This window comes from Natator depressus, chromosome 3 (genome assembly GCF_965152275.1).
Source record: "Natator depressus isolate rNatDep1 chromosome 3, rNatDep2.hap1, whole genome shotgun sequence".
NCBI lineage: Eukaryota > Metazoa > Chordata > Testudines > Cheloniidae > Natator > Natator depressus.
In genome coordinates, this window is record NC_134236.1 from 58,454,955 (window position 1) to 58,480,354 (window position 25,400).

Below are 25,400 nucleotides of genomic sequence, written 5' to 3' on the forward strand. Positions count from 1 at the left end.
TACTTATACATCCCAAAATGCCATTGGCCTTCTTGGCAACAAGGGCACACTGTTGACTCATATCCAACTTCTCGTCCACTGTAACCCCTAGTTCCTTTTCTGCAGAACTGCTGCCAAGCCATTCGGTCCCTAGTCTGTAGCGGTGCATTGGATTCTTCCGTCCTAAGTGCAGGACTCTGCACTTGTCCTTGTTGAACCTCATCAGATTTCTTTTGGCCCAATCCTCCAATTTGTCTAGGTCCCTCTGTATCCTATCCCTACCCTCCAGCGTATCTACCACTCCTCCCAGTTTAGTGTCATCTGCAAACTTGCTGAGAGTGCAATCCACACCATCCTCCAGATCATTTATGAAGATATTGAACAAAACGGGCCTCAGGACTGACTCCTGGGGCACTCCACTTGATACTGGCTGCCAACTAGACATGGAGCCATTGATCACTACCCGTTGAGCCCAACAATCTAGCCAGCTTTCTATCCACCTTATGGTCCATTCATCCAGCCCATACTTCTTTAACTTGCTGGCAAGAATACTGTGGGAGACCGTGTCAAAAGCTTTGCTAAAGTCAAGGAACAACACATCCACTGCTTTCCCTTCATCCACAGAGCCAGTTATCTCGTCATAGAAGGCAATTAGATTAGTCAGGCATGACTTGCCCTTGGTGAATCCATGCTGACTGTTCCTGATCACTTTCCTCTCCTCTAAGTGCTTCAGAATTGATTCCTTGAGGACCTGCTCCATGATTTTTCCAGGGACTGAGGTGAGGCTGACTGGCCTATAGTTCCCAGGATCCTCCTTCTTCCCTTTTTTTTAAAGATTGGCACTACATTAGCCTTTTTCCAGTCATCTGGAACCTCCCCCGATCACCATGAGTTTTCAAAGATAATGGCCAATGGCTCTGCAATCACATCCGCCAACTCCTTTAGCACTCTCAGATGCAACGCATCCGGCCCCAGAGACTTGTGCTTGTCCAGCTTTTCTAAATAGTCCCGAACCACTTCTTTCTCCACAGAGGGCTGGTTACCTTCTCCCCATGCTGTGCTGCCCAGTGCAGTAGTCTGGGAGCTGACCTTGGTCGTGAAGACAGAGGCAAAAAAAGCATTGAGTACATTAGCTTTTTCCACATCCTCTGTCACTAGGTTGCCTCCCTCATTCAGTAAGGGGCCCACACTTTCCTTGACTTTCTTCTTGTTGCTAACATACCTGAAAAACCCTTGTTACTCTTAACATCTCTTGCTAGCTGCAACTCTAGGTGTGATTTGGCCTTCCTGATTTCACTCCTGCAAGCCCGAGCAATATTTTTATACTCATCCCTAGTCATTTGTCCAATCTTCCACTTCTTGTAAGCTTCTTTTTTGTATTTAAGAGCAGCAAGGATTTCACTGTTAAGCCAAGCTGGTCGCCTGCCATATTTACTATTCTTTCTATACATTGGGATGGTTTGTCCCTGTAACCTCAATAAGGATTCTTTAAAATACAGCCAGATCTCCTGGACTCCTTTCCCCCTCATGTTATTCTCCCAGGGGATCTTGCCCATCAGTTCCCTGAGGGAGTCAAAGTCTGCTTTTTTGAAGTCCAGGGTCTGTACTCTGCTGCTCTCCTTTCTTCCTTGTGTTAACCAATTGGTTAGTCTCTAAGGTGCCACAAGTACTCCTTTTCTTTTTACGAATACAGACTAACACAGCTGCTACTCTGAAACCTGTCATTAAGTAATTTAGTTTGTCCCTTTGCTAAAGTGGGATTTTTCCCTAGAGTGTAGTTCCCAATGCTCTGTCCAGTCTTTGTCTGCAGCATCAAACAGGAGGTTTATAAATAGAGAGCACTCAAATTCAAACAGGTATTTGCTGTTTTATCAAGTGGAAATGAAACAAACAAACAAACCTGGCTATGTGATTTGCTTTTTGAGTTAATTTAGTGAAAGACCCATTGGTTGGTGGACAAATAAAACTGACTCATCCAGCATCAAATGCCTCAACAACTATATGGGTGAAACCAGACAATCATTATGCTCTCCAATGAACTCATAGAAAAATGATAAAAGACAAAAACACCATATCACCTGTGGGCAAACACTTTTCACAAATTGATCATTCCATATCTCACCTCTCAGTACTCATCTTTAAAGGAAACCTGCACAACATCTTCAAAAGACAAGCTTGGGAACTTAATTCATAACTCTACTAGATACTAAAAATCCTGGATGCAACAGAGACACTGGGTTTATGGATCATTACAACAGTTTGTAACACACCCCACTGCTTGCTGACCCCTAATTGCCCACTTCATTTTAAATGGTCTCCCCTAACATATCTCAACCCCTTCTGGTTAACAATCTGTGTCCACTTGTATTTAGCTCAGACACACTGGTTTCCTTCCTCAGACCCTAAGAAGAGCTCAGTGAAGCTTAAAAGCTTGTATGTTCCACCAACAGAAGTTGGTCCAGTAAAAGATATTACCTCTCCTACCTTATCTGACTCATTTGTGACATTCTTAAGACTATATTTTTTCCTCCGTAGAAGGATTGTTGCATTTACCTGAGAAAACCAATAGGAAGACATAGAAGATACTCAGATAAATTACATCCTTGCTTACAAGGGAACCAGTCACATTTGGCAAGCTACTCAATTGACCTTTGAGGTCCTTGGAATACATTGCCTTATAATAATGAATAGAGTTATTTTAATGGGGGTCTGGTTATTTATTCTCCTCTTTTAGTAAAGAGTATCAGGTAGCAGAGTCTTCTGTATCTAGTGACAGCCCAGTCCATTGCGAGCAATGCTTATAATTATAAAACCTACCTGTGTTTTGTTTAATATATTTGTTTATGTTGGAAGTAAAATTACTGGAGTATCACTGTATATATTCAATGGATATATAGACAAGACTCCATGTAATTGATACATCTCTGTGTTTCTACCTTTTTGAAGAACCATCATGTTTATTTTTTTGTAGAAGTGAAGGATAGATTACAATCTAGAGAGCATATCGTTTGAGAGATGTCAAATCAATTATATATTTGGATACCAAATAAACAGAGTTATAACAAGATTTTACTTTAAAATGACTGTTGAATTAATTTGCTAATCAAATGCATTTCATTTTGGAGACACTATTACACATACACTTAATGTAAATGTTTTTACTTTGTAAATATAGCACGTTTACCCCTAAAATGCAAGGCAGACGGATGGGGACTTCAGGGAGAACCATCACAAAAAGCACAAGTGTGAGTGGAGAGATGTACAAACTGGAACATAATGATGGGAGTCAATCAGACACTGCTGTTGGGACAGTTGGAACAGGTGGGAAGAAAAGACGATCCAGCCTCAGTGCCAAAGTGGTTGCCATAGTATCTCGAAGGAGCAGAAGCACATCCCAACTTAGCCAAACAGGTGAGTGAAATATACTCAAATTGAAAACAGGTCCCTTTAAATATTGAAGCTTATACTTTACCCATGGGATATGGACTAATCATACGTGTATGTCAGAATGTAGTACACTGAGAAAAAGCTCTTTCCATCTCAGAAGGAGTTTTTGAGTCATTTAATTTTGTCTGATTTCTAAACTTGGCAAAGAATCCATACAGTAATGTTTTAAAAATATCTATTATAAATCTCTTCTGTCCTGACGAATGAATGTGTTTATCTCTCAGAAGCCTTGTTTACATGTAGGCAAGGAAATGCAAAGAGACATATGTGGGTATCAAGAGTTTATGGGTTAGACATGAATGACATACTGCATGTACAAAATCTTTTTTTGACAGAACAATTCAGTACAAATGCAGGACTTGTAACCTGCAGCATATAAAGGTCAGTTATGTAACACGAATAATTTTAAGGTGTAGGTGTAGTACCAACATGTTTAATATTATTTTTAAGAGATTACATCTTATTTCTCAATTAAGAGAAAACCTAGTGTTTTCTATTTAAAAACAACACCGGCAAAATGGGGTCAGTGAATTCAAATAAATTAGAGTGCAGCATGATGCTTCATTATGCGCTTTAGGGGTTCCAATTCTTTATTGCTACTTCAGAAATCTTAAAAGCCTTGTATCTGTGTGGCCCGAAGGGGAAACAGCTCATACAGAAAGAAGCAAAAGGAAGAAATGTTTTAAGGTCGCCAGTCCTGCTCCTGCTCCTGCTGAACTCGCTGAGTTTTGCTATTGACTTCAGTAGGAATAGGATCAAGCCCCTTAATGTCCTTTGTTGCTAACAGAAAGGAAAGCTTCAGAATAGCGCAGCACCCAGGCATACTGTAGTGTTTCTATCACACAGTTAGGATAATCCCAAAGTGAAGGTAAGTATCAATTTTGTGTATTTGTATTATCAAGTCTCTGCTTTTCCTTGTTTTTCTTTTTCTCTTTCGTGAGCAGTAGAAGCAAGTTTGTTTTTATTGAGATTTCAATTAAAAATGTAAATATTCATCTACTTCTAGTCTTATGTTTTGAAACTGAACAAGCATGCTAAATTATGCATTTGAGTCAAGTGATAGCTTTAATGGGATCATTTGAAGTCCAGAATTAGAAGTTATGTTAATACTATGTTGTGCTGCTCAGAAATGCAATAGGGTCATTACCACTCAGTCTCATTAATCTAAGTAGCAAACAGATCGTTACTTAAAATAAACCGTATTACTTCAGATCTACCAAATCAGATACTGTAATTTAAAATTTAAAAGTGGTCTGGCAGTATTCAAAGTGTCTGTGCTGATATATTCCCCTTTTATTAAGAGCTACATATTTTAATTTTATTTATAATTATTTTTTTATTTAAAGCTTATATAATGTGGTTTGAAACTGCATTCCTTCTGAACTTCAACCCCCAATGAAACAGGAACAGAGGAATTAACATACTGGATTAGACCTGTGATCCACCTAATAGTCTGGTACTCTGTTTTAGACAGTGGCCAGAACAAGCTGCTCCAGAGAAGGGTGCAGGAAACTCCCCAGAAGGCAGAGGTGGAGTAATTTGCCTGCCATGAATGTCTTGCTCTGATCCCTAAAACTTATAGAAATTGGCTTGAACTCTGAACTCTGAAGTTTTATATCATTTCCCATAGGGTTTATTTTTGTTTGTTTAGGATTTTTTAATGCATTAATTACTTGTAACTCTGGATATATTTGTTATCCGTAAAGTATACAATAACTCTTTGAATCTTGTTCAAATCAGGTTCAAATTTCAAATCAATTGGAGTTTTAGGTGTGCCAGGAATATAGCATCAGGCTTTTAATTTGTAAAGTTTTTAAAAGATAATATTAAATTCAGCCTGAGGAGACTCATGTTATACTATAATTCTTTAGAGTACTCAATGTCTTCCAGTGCAATGGAGACCATTGCAGTGACTTTTGCTTGCGAAAATATGATTGTGTAGTACTTTCAGCCCTAAAACAGTGTTTAATGTGATTCTTAGTTTCCCTAATTGTAAACTCAGACAGTTCTACTGCAAGGTAAAATCTAAGAAAATTCTGTTTATTACGTGTGATTCCTCCAAATATTCCCAACACTACAGAAACTCAGTATTAGAATAAAAAGTACCTCATTCAAAAAGGACAGGAATCAAATATTGACCTAGTAGACAGAATTGCTGACATTGCTTTGAAAAAATTCAATAGTGGAGTTCCAGGTTTCCTGAATCTGAAAGGACAATGAAGAATAATGTCTAAATGTATACAGTGCAATAATGTGAAAATCCCAAAGGCCCTTGTTTGGACACAATTTTTAGGCCTGTACAGAAATATAACTTTATGTGCTTTCAGTAAAATATATGTCAGAAACCAGTGAGTGTTAATTGTATTTTATTGGATTAATTTAGGCACCTAGGTATAAGGCCTGATGCTCTCTTTCCAAGGAAAACCCATAGTAGGGGACTAAGTATTCAAACTCTGAGTCCTAACTCACAGAATTGTTGTCACATTTTCTCTCCAGGAAGAGGGATTTGAGGCCACACACGAAGAATGGGGGAAGCAGGGATTTCAGTAAACAGAGCCTGAGGAGCTTGAGTGAACTGGGTGGCACCACTGCAGATCTCAGTGAATTTGCAAGGAGAGTTAGCCGTTCTGTATTGGTCCCTAAATTATTTCTTACCTTGATAGTCCATCAACCCTAGCTTCAAGTGTAAGATACGCTGATCTAATGCCTAAGTGCATGTATATATTAAAACTATATAGCTCTTTATCGAGCTTATCACTACCTATAGGACTATATACCTATCCTTTACTTATGTATTTTGAGTGACATTGTTTAAATAAATGTAGGGTCATACAGTATATAAAAAAATTACTATGTGTCTAGAGAAAAGAGGGTAATTCAAGCCAAATAAAGAAATCCATGAAGCATCCTTAATTTATTTTTGGACCTGCTACACCAGGGATCAGCAACCTTTGGCACGTGGCCCATCAGGGAAATCTGCTGGCGGGCCGGGATGGTTTGTTTACCTGCAGTGTCCACAGGTTCGGCCAACTGCAGCTCCCACTGGCTGCGGTTCGCTGTCCCCGGCCAATGTGGGCTGCAGGAAGCAGCGCAGGCCGAGGGATGTGCTGCCTGCCACTTCCCGCAGCTCCCATTGGCCTGAAATGGCGAACCGTGGCCAGTGGGGGCTCCAATTGGCTGAACCTGCAGACACTGCAGGTAAACCATCCCAGCCCGCCAGTGGATTTCCCTGATGGGCTGCAAGCCAAAGGTTACCGATCCCTGTGTTATACTTTTATAACTCAGTATTGACTTCTCTATTTAAAATTAAAATGTGTAGGTTGCTGATTTAGTAATGTAAACTAGACCCTTTAAAATAAATGTATAAATATTTATCTGTTACTAATATTTGAAAATCAGCTTCAATAGATAGACTTTTTCACAAAAAGTTATAAATTTATATCACCATTAATATTGTGCAGCCTTCTAAAAAAAAGTCAGAAATGCATTTATGCTGTAGATCTGTAATCACCCAATTGAAAAATGCACATTTATTAAAAATAATTATAAATATATGTAAAGATTTATTAGTAGATTTGAATAGCCTCTCCTGTGCCACTCAGGTAGTTTAATAGAACGGTTATGCTATTTACCAGAGAATATGCAATCTTAAGAAACTACTCATGACTTGCATATAAATTTGTTTCTAATCCCACGCCTTCAGGCACCGCTCCTGCAGCTCCCAGTGACCACAGTTCCCAGCCAATGGGAGCTGCGGAGCTGGCGCTTAGGGCGGGGGCAGCCAGCGGAGACCCCTGGCCACCCCTGTTCCTAGGAGCTGGACATGTCAGATGCTTCTGGGAGCCGCACGGAGCCAGGGCAGGTAGGGAGCTTGCCTTAGCCCCTCTGCACCACCAACCAGACTTTTAGCAGCCTATTGAAATCTCCAGGATTGCTTACAATAGTCACTGGGAGATTGATGCCGATTCCGGTAGACTCCCAGCCAATCTGGGAGGGTTGCCAACCCTAGCTCTACCTTTTAAAGCCCTCATGATCATTACACAGTCATGTTGCCACTATCTCTGCCCCAGTCTCCCTAAACTTGAGGTATTGTCAAGCTGTGTTTCCATGGTGCTGTGCATCTGTCGGACTAGATCACCTGTGTTTGGTATCAAAGAAGAGTTATACTGGGCTAAATTGGCAGGGTGTTTGCCTTCCTCACAGCATCACGGAGGCCCAATTTTAGGTTAAAAGGAGTGTGAATAGGAATTTTTAATGTTAAGAAATAATGTTGAAGGGGTTGGTTCATCATTACTTGTATACAGTGTCCCCTGAGGTCAATGGCTGAAAGGACTGGTGCCCAGAGAGAAATATAACTGAAAGACATTGGATATAGCTGGTGGACCTTTTATTAGGGAGAAGGGGAGACTTTGCAGACTGAGCTACCCTCATTCCCCATCACAGAGGGAGGGAAGAGAGGATCTTGAGTTAGGCTAAATCCTAGGAGTTAGGCTGAAGAGGGCCAACCCTCATATACTGTTTATATAGTGTGAGGTAATTTACCCTGGACTAGACTTAATAAAACCCATGAATGCATGGGTTGGGGGAGAGCCAATAGCACTTCCCAGTTATAGTTAAAGTTGTATCCTGCTCTTTAAAATCGGTCCCTTTATCTATATTTCATTAGCCTCATTTTCAATATTTGAAATGTGTCAAAGTGCTGATCTTGATGCAAACACTTTATACTGCAGTAATTTCTAGCATCCTGTTTAAAATATATAGATTATATGGACATGTGTGTGCCTAATGCCTAATCCAACCCCCTTTAAGGTAAGTATAACTCCTATTGACTTCATTGAGAGTTGGAGCAGGCCTATAAAGAATACACCATGATGTGATGGTGATGGAATAAAGATTCTACTGGTTTGAACTGGCAATGGCTATGTTACTCGTAAGTGCCAAATCCAATAAAACCTTTTAATGAGTCCAACCATGGCACTTATTTCACCAAAAGAACTATTTCAGAAATCTTTTAGAGTTTTATTTAAACGTATAGGGTGATCTTCACCCCCTGTAAAGGGCCAATATTAGGCCTATACACTCTTTGTTCCTATTTTCACCCATGAATATGTCGTGAAAATTGTGTAATGCAGAAAATGCCATTCTTTGTGCTACTCCATAATCCATGAGAGGCAAAGCAATGTTTATTGTGGAAGAATTTAAAGAATCGGGACGATGTGTTACAGCTGCATGCTTGCTGGTCAAGAACAAGAAATGGAAGAAACTAAATTGAATGGTTTATATAACGTAGCACATATTCTCCTCCACTCCTGCCAAACAGGTTCATGAGGAGAACAATGAGATTCATTTTTTTTTTAAAAAAAGGCCAGTTTCTGGGTTCCTCTATATTAGAATGCCTAAGTGGAGACACCCAGGAGTCTGATTTGTCTGAGGTGCTGAACAGCCGCACCTCCAAATATAAGAATCATGGCAGTACATCGCAGGGAATCATGATAAGTTATTTTGTCATAAAAACCAAAGTTATCCATTGTCCTTATTCCTGCTTGCAAAGTTGCACTCTAGAAATAAATCAGATCTTATTTAAAAAGGAATCTTCCATCCTCCTGATGTGGAGGATGTACTGCGGGTTGGTGCTGTAATCCTGAATTTTCTGAAGACCAAAAGCTGTGAAAATCTTTGTATACCTGTTTTCTTGACAAAAATGAAGACACTGCTACAGAAAGACTCTGTAGACCTGAGTAGACTCTGTAGACCTAAGGATAGCCTTAAGATACTGGCATGAAACAGACATAGGTGAGGCATACATGTGTGCTCAGTCAAACCTAAGACTGTTCTGCAATTGAGAATTATTTTCCTCAAAAGTCACTATCAGATGTGAGCAAAAAGACTTGAGTAAGCTTGAGGGAATGTCTACATTAGAGCTGCAGGTTTGCAGCTTGTGTAGATGTATTATAGCTGTACTCTAGCTAGCTAAAAATGGCAGTGTGGATGTCACAGCACGGGCTTCAGCATGGGCTACACAAGCTAGTACATACTCAGTGAGGAGTCAGGCAGTCTTACCCTTGCTGCTGTTTTTAGCAAGCTATATAGAGTACAACTAGCATGGGTATGTCTACACAAGCTGCAAATCACACTCGCAGTTGCAGTGTAGATGTACCTTTAGGGTACGTCTACACTACCGTTAGACATAAGGGGCTGTTTAATTGTGTAGACATTCGGGTTCAGGTGGAGCCTGGGCTCTAGGACTCTGCAACATGTGAGGGTCCCAGAGCTCGGGCTGCAGCCTGAGTCCAATTATGTACACTGCAATTAAACAGCCCCGCAAGCCTGAGCCCCGCAACCCCAAGCTAGCTGGCACCAGCCAGCCGTGGGTGTCTAATTACATTGTGAACATATTCTTAGAGAATCATATGATCTAGTTCTACCCCATAAGCTTTTAGTCTTCCCCACCACACAGCATGAGTAGAACCTTCCCCACCACATAGCATGAGTAGTCACCTGAAGTGTTTCCCTTAATTAAGGGATAAAGAGAATTCCCATACATACTCTGGAATTCAACTTTGTTTTCCAACATGTCAATTTCAGAGGCCAATCCAACAGTCCACTCCTAATAATATTGCACTATCCAGTTCAGCAAGCTACGTCAGTGGTTGTTTTCTATATATGGTCACAGAAGCTGATGTGAAATTCCTGCTTATCTGGCTGATCGGCAAGCAAGGCTGCTTTCTGAGAATAATGCTGAGACCCATGGATACAGATGTCATTCTCTGGTTACTTTGTTGAATGACTGAAGTTGGGTAAAATTTAGAAAAGGCAAACCTATTCAGTAAATACGTGTGCATGGGCTATAATCATCCATTGGTGCACAAGACAATAGCATACCCAGTCACTGACTGACTGCAAGCGGGCATTAATCTTCAATGGTAAAAATAAGAGTGGTTGGAACACTTGAAAGGTAAATAAGCAGAGGACAGCAGTCCCCAAACCTAGAGCCACGTACTTTCACAACAGACACTGAAAAATATGATGCCAGTACTTCATTTTCACAGTCCTTATGTGTGACCATGCCAGCCTGAGTGTAAATTACACTTACAAAGAACATTCCAGGCAGAAAAGAAGGTCTATGGATAATGTTCCACCTATCTTGGCAGCTGTGCTGTGGCATACCAAGAGACTGCCAGAGAGGATATTATTAGGGACAAATTTTAGGCATTTAATATTTTGGAAATAAATATTATTTATATTTTTATATTTATATTTTTATATATATATATATTATACTTATATAAATAATATTAAATATTATTTAATTAAGAATTTTATCTAATAAAACTCTAAAATTCTTCGGACATTCCATCAGTGCCAGAGTTCCATTCAACTGTCAGACACACAAATAGCCTTGTGCCAATACCACTGTCTATCACACCGACAAATATTGTCCCACTGTTGCTTTGTACTCCCTTGTCAGTCTGTCTGTATCCATGTGTTCTCTCATCTTGTAATTAGGTTGTGAGCTCTTTGTGGCAGGGAATGTCTTTTGTTCTGTGATTGTACAATGCCTAGCACAATAGGGTCCTGGTCCATAAATAAGAGTTTAAAACTGAAAGTGAAAAAGATTTCCCTAACCAATTTAAATTACAGAAGAGATCTAGGCAGGCCGATGTAATTATCCAAACTGGAATTTTGCAAGAAAAAATGAACTAATATTCCCTCCTTTGCTAAGAGTGCTGTTGCATCTTCAGTGATCACAAGTGACTCAAGAAACTCTGACAGCAAAGTGACCCCATAACCTTTCCACTACTCCACCCACACCAAACTCCCTACCTCTCTACTAGGATGTCAATTCAGTAATGACTCAAAAGGAAGAGTGCTACCTCCTTAACCAGAAACACCGATTACCACAGCATCATGGCTTTTCCTTGACCAGTTCCCAACCAAGTACTGAACAAGCTCAACCTGCTTAGCAGAGGAACACATAAAACCCACAACTTTCCTCTATTTTAGGGGCCATTAGTTATTTTGTTATCATTGGGGTTTTTTTAAATTGTTTTCTTTTAATTAAAAATGTCAAATTGTCAAACTGTATCAGAAATATTTGGTGGCCCAGGCAGTGAGATAGTTAATTTTCTTTTGTTCTACTGTTTGACAAGATACGGCATGATGTCTGTGTTTTTATGAGATTTCTAATATTTTTGTTCTCTTTCACTGTCATCTTTTATTTGGCCAGATTTGTTATTGTTAGATCTTGACTGTTTTGATAGTAAAGTAGATTTGGGGAGGCTTCCAAGAAACAAAGTTACTTGGAAGTTGCAAACTATAAAACAACCCTCCTGGACCAGCATGTCTATAAAGTTCATTTGTGGTTAATTTTCCCGTATGGCACACAGAAGAGCAATTCCAAAGTACGTATTTGTGTTGTCTGCTCACCACTGCAGGAAAGCCTGTTTAATACTAGCGTATATACTCCTCTACCCTAGTGTAACTCCATTTTGTTAGTCTGAGGATGCAAATTTCTGCCATAAAACGTCCCTATATACCTTTATTATCCTGTGTAGTTGTAGAATAATTCATGGTAACCTGAGGAGTAGTATCTCTTTCTTTAACATTTCCGCTCTCAGCCAGGATTTAGCTCACTTTAATATATCAGGAGCCTGCTTCCTCTGGTTATTGTTAATTTTCACAGACTTAGCCCTTTCAGTCTATTTCAGATAACTGAAGCAAATCTCTGAAGATATTTACATTATTCCACAAAAAAAGTATAGAGAATGGGGAAAGGACATGACATCAGTGTGGGTTTTCCTTTTCAACTAAACTGAAAAAAAAAATGTTTCTAGAATACCAGCAGTGGATGCTGATGATGCCTTTGGAGAGCTGTCCATAATGGGTCTCTAAACCTGACGACTAAATAGTAAAGAATATTTTGTTGAGAGGAACAAAACCTTCATTCAGATGTTGCTTTAACTCACATAAATGCATCTGCAGGAGGAAAAAAAACCCACCACCATCAGATGAAGAACGATATTGAAAGAAAAAGAAGAGAAGGGAAGGTAACACAAATTCAACACAACACCAGCTTATTTCTGTGAGATGAACACTTTGTTCTAGTGATGATTCTTAATTCTTTGAAACGAGTGAGTGAATGTAAGCATGTTCTTTTTTATTTGCTGTTGCCATCTAGCTGAGGAATTCACTACCCTTAATAGAAACATAATTCAGTCTGAGTTACTCATCTTCCAAAAGATTTCCTAATAAGGGTTAGTATTTTCAAACAAAGTCCAGCCTGTTCTGTTGAATTAGTGTTACATATGGTTCTTTTCCTTTTTCCTGAACTATAAATTTTGAGTTTGATGATGCTTTGCACTTGGTTGAATCACAGTAAAGTACTGATTTGCTGTGGTATTTATTAACACTTTTTCCCCCCCTGCAGTTTTTTTTACACAGATGCCTGCAGAAAGTGAATCCCAGTCATTGTATTTTTCGTTCTTACCAAATTATAATTGATTTATGTTTTAAAATTCATGCAAGTTTAATGTCAGGAAAATTAAACTACTGTGAAACAGTACAGCCATCATTTTGTCTGTGAGTTTGCATGCATGTAAAACAGCACTATAATTAAAAATATTTCAAATGTATTTGTTTAAGGAAGGAAGGACTTTGTTCCTCTTCTGTTTCTATTTTGTTATCAAACAGTGAAAATTAAATCACTGGAAAATAGTTCTCATTCATTTATGAAATATAGTAAAAAGTGATCTTATTAGTAATGTTTGCTGTATTTTCATTCAGTTTTATTTAACCAGGACTATAATTTGCTTTATCATCTGACCAGTGAGCTCCTTTCATACTTTGGTCCCATATGCTACACCATGTAAATATAAAAAGATGTATTGAGATAATATCAAAGTTGTGACACAAATTGGCAGGAGACAGAATAATGCCAAATTTCTGTCAATGGGGAAAAGGCTAGTGCCATCTTTCGGTCAGGATTTTTTGACACAGAGGGGTAAATTAAGACAGTGTGTCATCCTTAAGCTTGAATTTCATTGTTTGTCACATCCTTCGCGCCTGAGCCTGCCCTAAATGCGTGGCTTTCTGAGACACTGAAATGTCTCAGAAGCTAGCTCTGCCTGCAATCATCAAAAGAAAAAGCACTCCAGTTCTGTGTCACAGAGTTGAATGGCTGCCTGGGGAAGAGACAACGCATCCAGATAAACTTGCTGTTTCCCATGGCTAAGCATCTGCCTATAGTTAGGACATGTCCATCTCTCCACATGAAGCAGAGACCCTGAAGAATACCATGAAGCAGTCCAGCTGGAATAACTGCTCTGCACAGACTAACCAGTGCAACTCCCAGTTGGATAAAATGGGGCTTGCATTGGTGTGACTTACTCCAGTAAAAAGAAAAGGAGTACTTGTGGCACCTTAGAGACTAACAAATTTATTTGAGCATAAGCTTTCGTGAGCTACAACTCACTTCATCGGATGCATCTAATGAAGTGAGCTGTAGCTCACGAAAGCTTATACTCAAATAAATTTGTTAGTCTCTAAGGCGCCACAAGTCCTCCTTTTCTTTTTGCGAATACAGACTAACACGGCTGCTACTCTTACTCCAATAAGTTACCAATATAAGTTGCACCTGTGTAAGACCCATTCTGTGCCAGTGCAGTGTTTGTTTTGCATTTAAACCCAGGGCCGGATTTAAACCTTACGCACTCCTAGGCACAGCCTCCTCTCTTGTTATAATTTTAAAAGATATATATTTGTTGTGTTCTGCTGCCTGGTTATCTTGTTTGATGGATGTTTTGATACTATCTAATTCTCATCGATAGATACTTTTCCCCTTTCTATGAGTTTATAAAATATGCAGTTTATTTTATTCATAGAAAAATTACCAGATTATACTGTTTAATATATGTGTAAGTATTGATATGTCAGAAACCAAACTTCAGGAATGAAGATTTTTCTGAGGCACAGAGACAATAGAAGCTGTGAATGTGACAATGGTACATGAGAAATCCACATATACCAGAAATCCAAGAATTTAGGACTCTCCTGCTAATTTTGCTGGATTCAAATTTTTGGTTTTCCCCAAAAAAGAAGAAAAAAGACAGGTCAGTCACTGGCAGAAGGCATTGTGAGACACGGCTTCAGGTTGTCAGTACGGATGAGGTAAAACCTGCTTCTCTAGCCTCCAGCCTGGTGTGCAGTGCTGTGCTGCTGTCTCCTCTACGGTTCCCTTCTTGGTGGCTCACAGCCTCAGAACTTGGTCTGACAAGGAGCACCGAGAGGAAGCAAGGGCTAGAGCTCGGGGAGGCAACTGTCACTATGGCTTAGTTTGCTTGTTTTTGTGAATTGTGCAGGATAAGGGGGAAATGGCTTAAGGATATGAGGTGAGCACAGCTGTTTACAGAGATGAGGATAGACTGCTTTGGTTTTAAGTAGTGTCTTAACATTAATATGTTGAATGGTTTTGAACATTTTTATATGGGTTTTATATAAACCCATTTTTATATGGGTTTTTTGTCTTTGGAGAATATTAAATGCATTTGGGGCCCTGTGGTTTTGGTGTGTGTTTACTAGTATTAGAACAGAACATAATTTGCCACAAGTTGGCACAAGATTCCAGATAAATGCAAAATAGACTATCATTTTTACTGACCTGTTTATAATATCTGAAAATCTTTTTTATTGTACCTGTTCAGTTTTTCCAGGGGAGGACCCCTGGTGCCACTGTTTTGATTTGTTTTGCTTTCACCTCCTCACTGACTGACCAGAGGTCTCTTTATAGCTCTTTAGCTGAATGTAGATTTGATGCCACAAACTGTTCTCTCTCTCTCTCTGAGTCTGCAGGCAAACTGAAACAATGAGTTATATTAAGATGTGATCTAGGATTTGTATATGAAAGTAGATAAACTTCAATCATTACTCTTCCTAAGAATGCTCCTCAGATGTCTTATCTCCTCCCTGCCAACCCTGTCTCTCTCTTGGGGCCAGGGTTGTGGGGAGAGATTTCATTGGCAACCCATTCATCTCTCGTTAGTCTAACTGAAAAGTCACTGTGACATTAACAATGATGTTGAAGCCCTAGTACTGAAAATAAACGGACAAGGTAAATATGCAATGGGATTGACCTATTCTGGTTACATACTAATACCACTTTTTTACAAGATCAGTTTTTATGGATAAAAGAAGGAATACATTAGAGAAACCACCTTGAGGGGCTTATCTATTTTTATAAATAAATCCCAGTCCCCATCTGCCTCTGACAGACCTCCCCAACAGTTCCAGGTTTAAAGGGACTGTTCCACTTTGACCCACAACACTCACTGTCCCAGTTGAAGTAGTGCTTGTCCCATGGGGCTGGTTGGGCTTGGCTCCTTGCTTAGGGTGTTGCAACAGCCCTGGTGCCAGGGGGTCACAACTCTGCTCAGGTTTGGCTCAGCCCCCCTGACAGCGTGATGGCTGGACCAAACTTGAGTGAGTGGCATTGCAACTCTGTGTGCCAGGTTGCAACACTCAAATTTGGCCCAGCTGCCCCCAGAACCTGTTGTGGGGGCTGAGCCAAACGTGAGCAGAGCTGCAACCCTGTGTGCTGGGGCCAGGTTGCATTAGCTGGAATGAAGAGCCAAGCCCAGCCTGCCCTGCAGTACAGGAGCCACAGAAGCCACTGCTGTGCGGTGAGCTTGCTCTGCAATGCCCTCGCCCGTGGACCTCCCCCCTGGGGGCAGAACCAGTCCCACTTAGCCACTTTACATGTTGGGAGGTATGCTATAATCATATGTTAGAGCCAGATTCTTCTATCCTCACTAGATACAGCTACTTATGTATCCCTCATCACCATAGTGTTTGAATGCCTCACAATCATTTAATGGATTTTCTCTTCACAATGCCCCTGTGAGGAAGGAAAGTATTATCCCCATTTTACAGCTAGTAGCTCAGGCTAGATTAAGTCTCAGTTGAAACAACTAAGAGGACAATCGTTGCCTTTTCTCCCTCCCTCAAACTGCTGTCCAGGCGACAGGCACAGCCTGGTTGTATTTTAGATAGGTTTTTGGTGTTCACTGTACTAAGTGCTTTTTACTGTGTGAACTTTCACAATGCTGGGCTAAGCAAAATTGATGCTTCCTTGAAACTGCAGCTTGTCACATAATAAACAAGCTTTGAAGCTGCAGCAGGTTTTGTTTCCCTTTTTCCTGAACAGTAGCAGAGTTCAGATTACACATTCGAGCCTTAGAGTGTTTCTGGCGGGTAGTGACCAGACTCTCAGCACGTCTTCATTACTCCTTTTCATTGTAGTGGAGCTGCCTCTATTTAAACAGGTACTTTTTTGTTTGTTGTGACCTTTCTAAATTTCTGATAATACTTTTAGAAGTAAAGTATTATGTCATATTATTAAATTAATTGGTGATTTAATTTCATTTCACTCTCTAATGAACAGATAACCACATCACAACTGACACTACTTGCTTGGTAGAAATCTTACCAGTCAGGCTAAGGATTGAATGAGCATGCAAACTGAACTAATATTTAGCCTTATTAATCCTGGTGAAATTTTAACCCATCTTTAAAGAGATTTGTATATATTGTTTCATTAATCAAGCTTGGAGCATTATAATAAGATGTTCCTATGGTTTTTGGTTTCTGATGCTAATTTTAGGCAATTTAAGAATACCTTATTTACTGACAGCTTCCTTTGTCGGATCATTAGAGACACAAGGTGGGTGAGGTAATGTCTTTTATTGGACCAACATCCGTTGGTGAGAGAGACTAGCTTACCTAGAGCTCTTCTTCAGATCATGTTAACCAGAATAATGGACTATTCTCTACAGAACAAAATTAGCCAACAGTGTTGTCACATTCTAGAAGATGGAAATGTCTCAATCTCAGTCTAATTTTCTAGTGATTATCTGAGAGAGTTAGAAAACATATGGTGGTATTATCCATTTAATGCTGGCAACGTGCTTGGTGTTGTACGCTATACAAAATAAAGATGGCCTGCTTAGTGGCACTGTAGGAACCTTAACCTTAACTTCCTTGACTTTTTTTATTTGAAACAGTGCATCCATGATATTACATTAACGTCCATTTTGGTGTGTAATTTGCAATATTCTTTTTTTTAAAAAAAAGAGGAAAAACCACTCAGACAAAATGCACTTCAGTTGGCCCAAGGGGTGAAGAAGGAAAACTTGAATCTCCTGCCAAAGTCAATGACTGGTCACAACAAGAAGTGGAAATAATGCCATTTTAGAGTAACAGTTTGAAACCTGCTGATCTTCCTTATGGCTCACCTCACTTGTCTCTTTCTTTCGGCATGTCTACACTGCAAACTTTTGCAGACGCAAGTTATATTGGCATAAACCCGCCGCAGTTAGTATATTGCTTGCAGGCCTGCTTACTTGACTCCTTGCATCAGTGCTGTGCTTGCTCACCAGGAGTTCTTGTTTTGATGCGCAGTGTGGTGCACCATGGGTAGGTATCCTGGTGTGCAACTTGCCCATGTCCAGCACACTGGAATTTGGGAAGTTTTGGCAATGCATGGTGGGGCAGAAACTAGTCATGCAAGGGTGACTGGGACTGCAGGGTCAGGTTTGCATCATGCAACATTCTCTACCCATAATGCAATGTTTATCCCATACTTTTTGCTGCTATTTTGAAAATTCCACAAATCTGTGCGGGACTTGTCAATGTCTTCCATCTCTGATAGAAACATGGAGCCTGCATAGCTCTGCACAATTGTCATGAGCATTGCAAGCACAGAACGCATGATCGTCCAGTATTTGCAGAGCCACAGAAATAGACACGGGGAACATGGTAGTTTCCTAGAGGTCAGATTGATGTGGACACAGCGAGAACCAATTCAAGATTGCTGCTGGCATTCACAGAGCAGATGCAAATAGTGGAGCGCCGCTTTTGGGCCCAAGAAATTAACACTGACTGGTGGAATCACATCATAATGCAGGGCTGGGATGACACGCAGCAGCCGCTGAACTTTCAGATGTGCAAGGCCACAGTCCTGGATCTGTGTGCCAAGCTCACCCCCACCTTCCAGTGCAGGGGAGTCAGAATGAGAGCTTCTCTGGCAGTGGAAAAGTAAGTGGCAATCGCACTGTGGAACTTGCAGTGCTAGATTGCTGCAGTGGGAAATAATTTTGGAACTGGGGGCCATTGTCATGTAAGTCTGCAGGGACATTAATTGTCTCCTGCTACGCAGCACTGTGACTCTCAGCAGTGTGCAGGACATAATGGATGGATTTGTAGCAGTGGAGTTCCTGAACTATGGTGGAGCAATAGACAACACACATCCCTATTTTAGTACCATGCCACCTTGCCACAGAGTACATCAACACATTTTTCTATGGTCATGCAAGTGTTGGTGGATCACCAGGGACGCTTCACCAACATCTGTGTTGGCTGGTTAGGGAAAATAAGAACATAGGAACGGCCATACTGGGTCAGACCAAAGGTCCATCTAGCCCAGTATCCTGTCTTCCAACAGTGGCCAATGCCAGGTGCATGACTCTCACATCTTTAAGAACACAGGTCTGTTCAGAAAGCTACAATCAAGGACTTTCTATCCTGACCAGCGGATTACCATTGGGAATGTTGAAATGCCCATAGTGATCCTGGGGGGCCCAGCCTACTCCTTGCTGCCCTGGCTCATGGAGGCAGACACTTGCCACCACAACAGCACCAAGGAACTTCCGGCTTGGCAGGTGCAGAATGCCAGCTGAATGTGCTTTTGGTAGATTGTAGGAGTGCTGGTGCTGTTTACTCACAAGATTGAAGCTCAGTGAGAAACAATATCCCAATGGTTATAGCTGCCTGTTGTGTCCTGAATAATATCTGAGAAGCAAAGGGGGAAAACTTGCCGCTGGAGTGGAGGGCAGAGGTGGAGTGGCTGTCTGCTGACTTTGAGCAAGAGCTATCCAAAGAGCTCAACAAGAGCTATATGGCTCAGGGAGGCTTTGAAAACACACTTTAACTGCGAGCCACAGTAATGCATTGTGGTATACTGTGCTTTACCTGGCCCTACAGTGTGGATACTGGTTAGGAACTGTATGGTATGTGGTGGACATCTATAAATATATACAGTGTAGTTGTCTCTGATCCTATGGGTTGTGTCACAGTGTACAAAAAAAGAATGCCTCACTACCACCAGGCATTCTGCATCATAAATGATTAGGGGACTGTAACACATGACTTATGAGGAGAGGTTGAGGGAACTGGGATTGTTTAGTCTGAAGAAGAGAAGAATGAGGGGGGATTTGATAGCTGCTTTCAACTACTGAAAGGGGGTTCCAAAGAGGATAGATCTAGACTGTTCTCAGTGGTAGCAGATGACAGAACAAGGAGTAATGGTCTCAAGTTGCAGTGGGGGAGGTTTAGGTTGGATATTAAAAAAACTTTTTCATTAGGAGGGTGGTGAAGCACTGGAATGCGTTACCTAGGGAGATGGTGGAATCTCCTTCCTTTGTGGTTTTTAAGGTCAGGCTTGACAAGCCCTGGCTGGGATGATTTAGTTGGGGATTGGTCCTGCTTAAGCAGGGGGTTGGACTAGATGACCTCCTGAGGTCCCTTCCAACCCTGATATTCTATGATTGATTCTATGATATGCTGGAAACTAATAAATATTAATTGTTTTCCAAACAGAAGAATTTTATTGAGTAACTAAAACACTTTTTAAAAAATTCTGTGCGAATTAAAAGCAAATACATTAAAATCCCAATAAATTTATGGAACAAAGCTTAAAGAAGGGGACAGAACATTCCTGTCCATTTTAGCTACACATACATCAACTGTGGTTCTCACAGGTCAGTGATTGTGGATGGTGAGGAAAATGTGGATGGTGAGGAAAATGAGGAGGGACTTGCTTGGTTGCATGAAACTGAGCATAGGGCAATGGCACTGAATACTGGCACCATTTTCCACCAGCAGTGGTGATTTTAGCTGATATCTCAAACCTGGCGGTAACAAAGGCACAGAGCACACAGCTGCTGCTGGCATCCTGAAGCCACCTGGGGCAGTATGCTGCTAGCCTGTTTACTGCAATGGTGCCTGCAGAAGTTATCACTGACCGGCATGGGAGAGTGTCCTGCGGGGGAGGAAGAAATAGGGCTGCCATCCCTAGAAACTTTTGGGAGGGGAGTGCAGAGTACCTCCATGAAAGTGTCATCAAGATCTCTCAGGAAGATTTAAGGGACATCTTTGAGTACATAAACAAATAGCTCCGCATGGCCCCGTGCCTGCCTAACTCTACAGGGTAACGAAAAGCAGATAACTCTACCTTTATTTGCTGTACCGCTACTTCTACAAGTGTGAATAAATTGATGAAAACTCAATAACTGTGTCCTGCTGGGAGGGCAGGGGGCATTACTGTAATGGGAAATAAATGTACACACCTGAGATTCCTTTCCCTGAATCTGGCTCACCTGTGCTCGGCTGCTGGGACTGACTGGACTGCAGTAGATTCTCAAACAGGTCCTAGCTTGTGGCATAGCTGGAGCCCCTAGTCGCATGTCCCCCATCCTCTGCCTCTTCCTCTTCCTTCTCCACTTCCTCCTCAGACTTCCTGTTCATGCCATGGGCCTGTGACTTGGATTCCTTGGAGGTACCAGTGGAGGTGTGGACTTCACCAAGTATGACATGCAGCTCTTTGTAAAATCTGCAGGTCTGCAGCTCAGCACTGCATTGATATTTGATATGCCTGCAGCAGTTTCTTCGCTTTCATGCACCACTGCTGCTGATCCCTTCTCCTGCATTCCCCATAGCTGTGTTTGCATAGCCTCTTCTCCTTACAGGCCCAGGAAATCCAATATCTCCTGTCTAATCCAGGCCAGAGCATGTCTGGAGTGTGTAGCTGGCATGGTCATCTGGGCAGTTGCACACAACAAGAGAGAGCTGCTAGGTAGGCAGAGATCTGCTAGATGTGCTCACCAAGCTGGACACTCAGGATAAGACATTTCAAAAATTTGCGGGGCTTTAAAGGGCGGGGGAGGCCCTCCAATCTCCTGGGCAGTGGAGTTCACAGTTGTGGCCAGAGCGGCAGTGTCAGGCATTGTGGGACAGCTGCTGCAGGACTGTTAGTGTCGACATAAGTAACACTGTGTCTACATTTACCCTACATCAACCTCAATACACTGACCATAGCTCAGTGCCGCTCAGGGAGGTGGTGTTACTATGTTGGCATAAAGGAGACCTTGCATCAGTGGGAGACAAATTTTAAGTGTGGACACATGCAAAACTAAGTCTATGCAAGGCAGCTATGTAAACCTAACTTTGTAGGATAGTCCAGGCCTTTGTATCTGTACTTGTGTGGCACCCATCACCATAGTTTCTGTCCTCACAACACCCTAGTGGGGTGAGGAAATAATATGATTAGGTTTCACAAGTGTAGAGGTGAGACACAGATTTACGAGAATGGCTTTGAAGTCCATGACAGAGCAGGGATTTAAACACTGATCTCCTGAGTCCTAGTCTGTTGCCTTAATCACAAGACCATCTTTCCTTTCTGCTGTGTTTTCATCCAGTTTTACCATGGCCAGCCAACAGACTTCTTATCATCCTGTTATTACACAGAATAATTATATGCAGAGTAAGAGAGCTTCTGGTTGTCAAAGAATGTTTAGTTTTTGATTGGTTGGTGTCTGTAATTATAAAATATAAAGATATAATTATAAAATATAAAGATATAAAAATAGATGGCAAGAAAGGGGTAGCTTGAAGATTTTGTCTTGAAGGTTTGGGGGCTGAGTGTCTTCAAGGTTTTGGCACTTGATATTGCTGTTACATTGAAGAAATGGGTGATCTCATTAGACTGTTTTTCTGCTAGCCATTATTTTCCTTCTTGACCTCACACTCACAGCAATTTGGGTAACCATTTTGCATCCTTAACTGCCAGCAACTATGTACAGTATATACAAATAGGTACTTTTGAATTTTGCTTGGTAGATAAATTTATTTGATATTTTCTAAAATAACATTTTTACTTCTGTAATACCTGCCATTTGAGGCTCTCATAGCTCTTTTATAATAATAATAATAATAATTAATAATAATATAATAAATAATTGTACTTTGTTTTTATATAAGGATTTTTATCCATAGGTCTCAAAGCACTTTACAAAGGAAGGGTAAGTATTATTATCCACATTTTACTGATGGAGAAATTGAAGTGCATAAAATGACTTGCAAAGGTCACACAGTCTACAACAGAGTCAAGAATAGAAACCAGACCTCCTGACTCCCAATGCCATGTATTAACCATCGGAACATCCTTCCTCTTGGAATGTAATTGCCTCATGAAAGTGCTTTGGGATTAATTTATTTTAAAGGACCCCAAAGCATGTCATAAATAATATATGCAGAACCACTGAAATGGTGCCAGCTCTGATAGGGATGGCAACCACCAGCTGGTGCCCAACATATTGTTCATCAATGCAGGAGAGAGTATCCTTAGCTAAGGAGAGCACTCTCTAAGCAAAAAATGCCATGGGTTCTCAAATGTCCATCCAGTAGAACTGTGATTTGTATGTTCTCACGTGAAATATCCACATAATAAACCTGCACAGAACTCAACTTGAGTTCAAGGACAGAGTCAACCCCTACTGGAATTTGGACCTGTGGCCAAAGGGAATGTAGGTGTTTAATACCTACAACTTACATCACTAAAACACATCTCTGGTCTGGTGATGTCTAGTGTAGTCTGTGCCTTTGATCTTGGGTTGGGTTTTTTAATACCATTATTTTGTTTTCTGATATTTGTTTAGTGAAAATTGTGTGTGGGCTTATATTTAGCAGCTATTCAGAGATTTAAACTGAAGTGTTTTGTTTATTAAGAAGGACTTAAATTTATAATGTGCTGAAGTAGATTATGCTCTACATCGAAAAGAGTTAGTTTAATTATGAGCAATTCATGAGCAAATAGTGCTCCTTGCACTTCATTACTTGTAGTATTTTGTGATATTGACACAGTTTGTTAATTACAATCTGAATCAAGGTTCCACATAGAAAGAGCCTTAAAATCTTTCAATCTGGACATTTGTTGTACTGGTTAAGAAAAATCCTCAGATACATGCATTATGCAAAACCTAAAGGTGGTGTTTCAATGCCACCAAAAGTATTTGTTTGAACACTCAATTCTCATTCAGAATTAATTGGAATTGGGCATCCAGTACCCTGGCAGCAGTGAAAGTCTCACCTTAAGTGTATACTCACATTCTATCGGTCATTTTTGCAGTTGATGTTTTGTGCTTTAGAACAAAAAGTGGTTGTAATTGTTGTATTTTTGAGCTCATCTGCTTATACAACGACGGTCTCACTTTTAACAAGGTCTTTTTGTTCAGATTGCCAATATTTCCATCAAAATATTAGCTTGCCGTTGCCCTGAGTGGCTCCTGAAAGCTAACTGAGCAGAACGTGCATAATTACCCTTTCTGCTGTAATGAACAGGAAAGCAGCATGGGGGTCGCTTGCTGTCTGTCTTTGCTTAGGCAAGCACTCTGGAATTGCATATGAACATTTCAGGCTCATTGCTGATGACTGTGTAGTTTATTGTTGTGAGGCAGGAATTAATAGAATGCAACATACGACAAAGCACTCAGTGGATTAACAACTCGTCTGGTTTGTTAAATAGTTTAAACATTCAGCACACATGAGTCTGTTTAACTCAAAACACATTTTATCTTTTGGGTATCTGTGATGTGACTGCACCCCGCACTGCCTTGATAGGGTCAAGGAGGGCCTGAGAGGCCAATTAAGTTACCTGGGGTCACTTGTGAGAAGAAGGGCCAGGGTTAATTAACAGTGAAGCCCAGCTGGGGAAGGACTCGGAGAGCACTATAAAGCCAGGAAGCTCAAAGCACAAAGGGGACTGCCTCCTTTCTCTTACAAACGTCCCCCGCCCTGTCCCTCATACACACCTCCGCTTTCAGCCTCTTGGCTTTATAGTGCTGTCCCAGTCCTTCCCCAGGTGGGCTTCATTGTTCATTAATCCTGGCCCTCCATTTCCCAGGTGACCCCAGCTAACTTAATTGGCCGCTCAGGCCCTCATTAACCCTTTCAGGGCAGGTGTGGGGTTCAGACCCCATCACAGCATACCATATAGAAATAGGAAGTCATATGAAATATTGTATAAGTGCTGTCACTGATGTATACTGCTAAATATAATCTCCATTTCCCTCTGTTAAAATACGTCTGCATTACAGTGAAAACATGTCAGTATTTTTATATAAATACAGTCTGTTAAAGAATGGCATGGCCATGGGGCCAAATCCTATTTGTCTTCTCAATGAGTGGTCCCACTGAAGTCGTTGTGAGCAAGATTTGGCTCTGGGTGACATGAAACGAAGAATGATTATATAAGAAATTCAATGAAAATCTCCTCCCTTTACAGACGGGGAGGATCTAGGTGGAAGAATGCAGTCACAGTCGGGCTGTAGGATTTGCTCTATGGTACACATGCACACACACACATTCAGTTCTGCTGCAGGCACTGAGCTATGATGCCTCAAGTTCCTCTCAAAAAGATAGGAAAAATAGTGAAAAGTTTTTGATACTTTTAAAATGTTAACTCTCTTTATTACGTCTTTCTCCCATTCCCAAGCTAGGCAGACACAGAGCTGGGTCCTCAGAGAGAGAGAGAGATTCCTAGTTCTTCTAACAATAACACTTCCAGTACTGGGATCAGAATTGGCACTTTTTATTTAAAACCTTTTATTTAAAAAAGAGACTGTGAATTCCTTGTAAGAGCTGCTTCCCTTATTTTAGTCTTATGGCCTGAGCAACATCTTTTCCTTTAAGAGGTTTTTAAAAATTGTATATTTGTATTAAAGTGTATAATGAAGAGATCATTTGGATGTGTGGGAGATTGAAAACTCCACGAGATCAGCTCCGTTTATATAACATAAAAATACGTTAAACTGAGGAAAACATTTTTTGGGGCTTCAAGCTCCTTGGAGTGGTATTGAGTCTTTTCCTAC

The 25,400-nt window shown here is 40.7% G+C and overlaps 1 protein-coding gene across 41 annotated transcripts in view; it reads left to right on the forward strand.

The window, feature by feature from the left end:
- The window catches only part of RIMS1 (regulating synaptic membrane exocytosis 1), a 490,703-nt gene that overhangs the window by 427,855 nt on the left and 37,448 nt on the right, over window positions 1-25,400 (forward strand). For 27 of the 41 annotated variants that reach the window (XM_074947980.1, XM_074947937.1, XM_074947946.1 and 24 more), the window contains one exon: window positions 3,155-3,390. The exons of 13 other annotated variants lie outside the window; for them this stretch is intronic. In XM_074947980.1, the coding sequence (XP_074804081.1) occupies window positions 3,155-3,390 (236 nt within the window). Of the gene's footprint in view, window positions 1-3,154; window positions 3,391-12,408; window positions 12,528-25,400 lie in introns of those variants that run through there. One more of the 41 variants, XM_074947966.1, reaches the window with a different exon arrangement.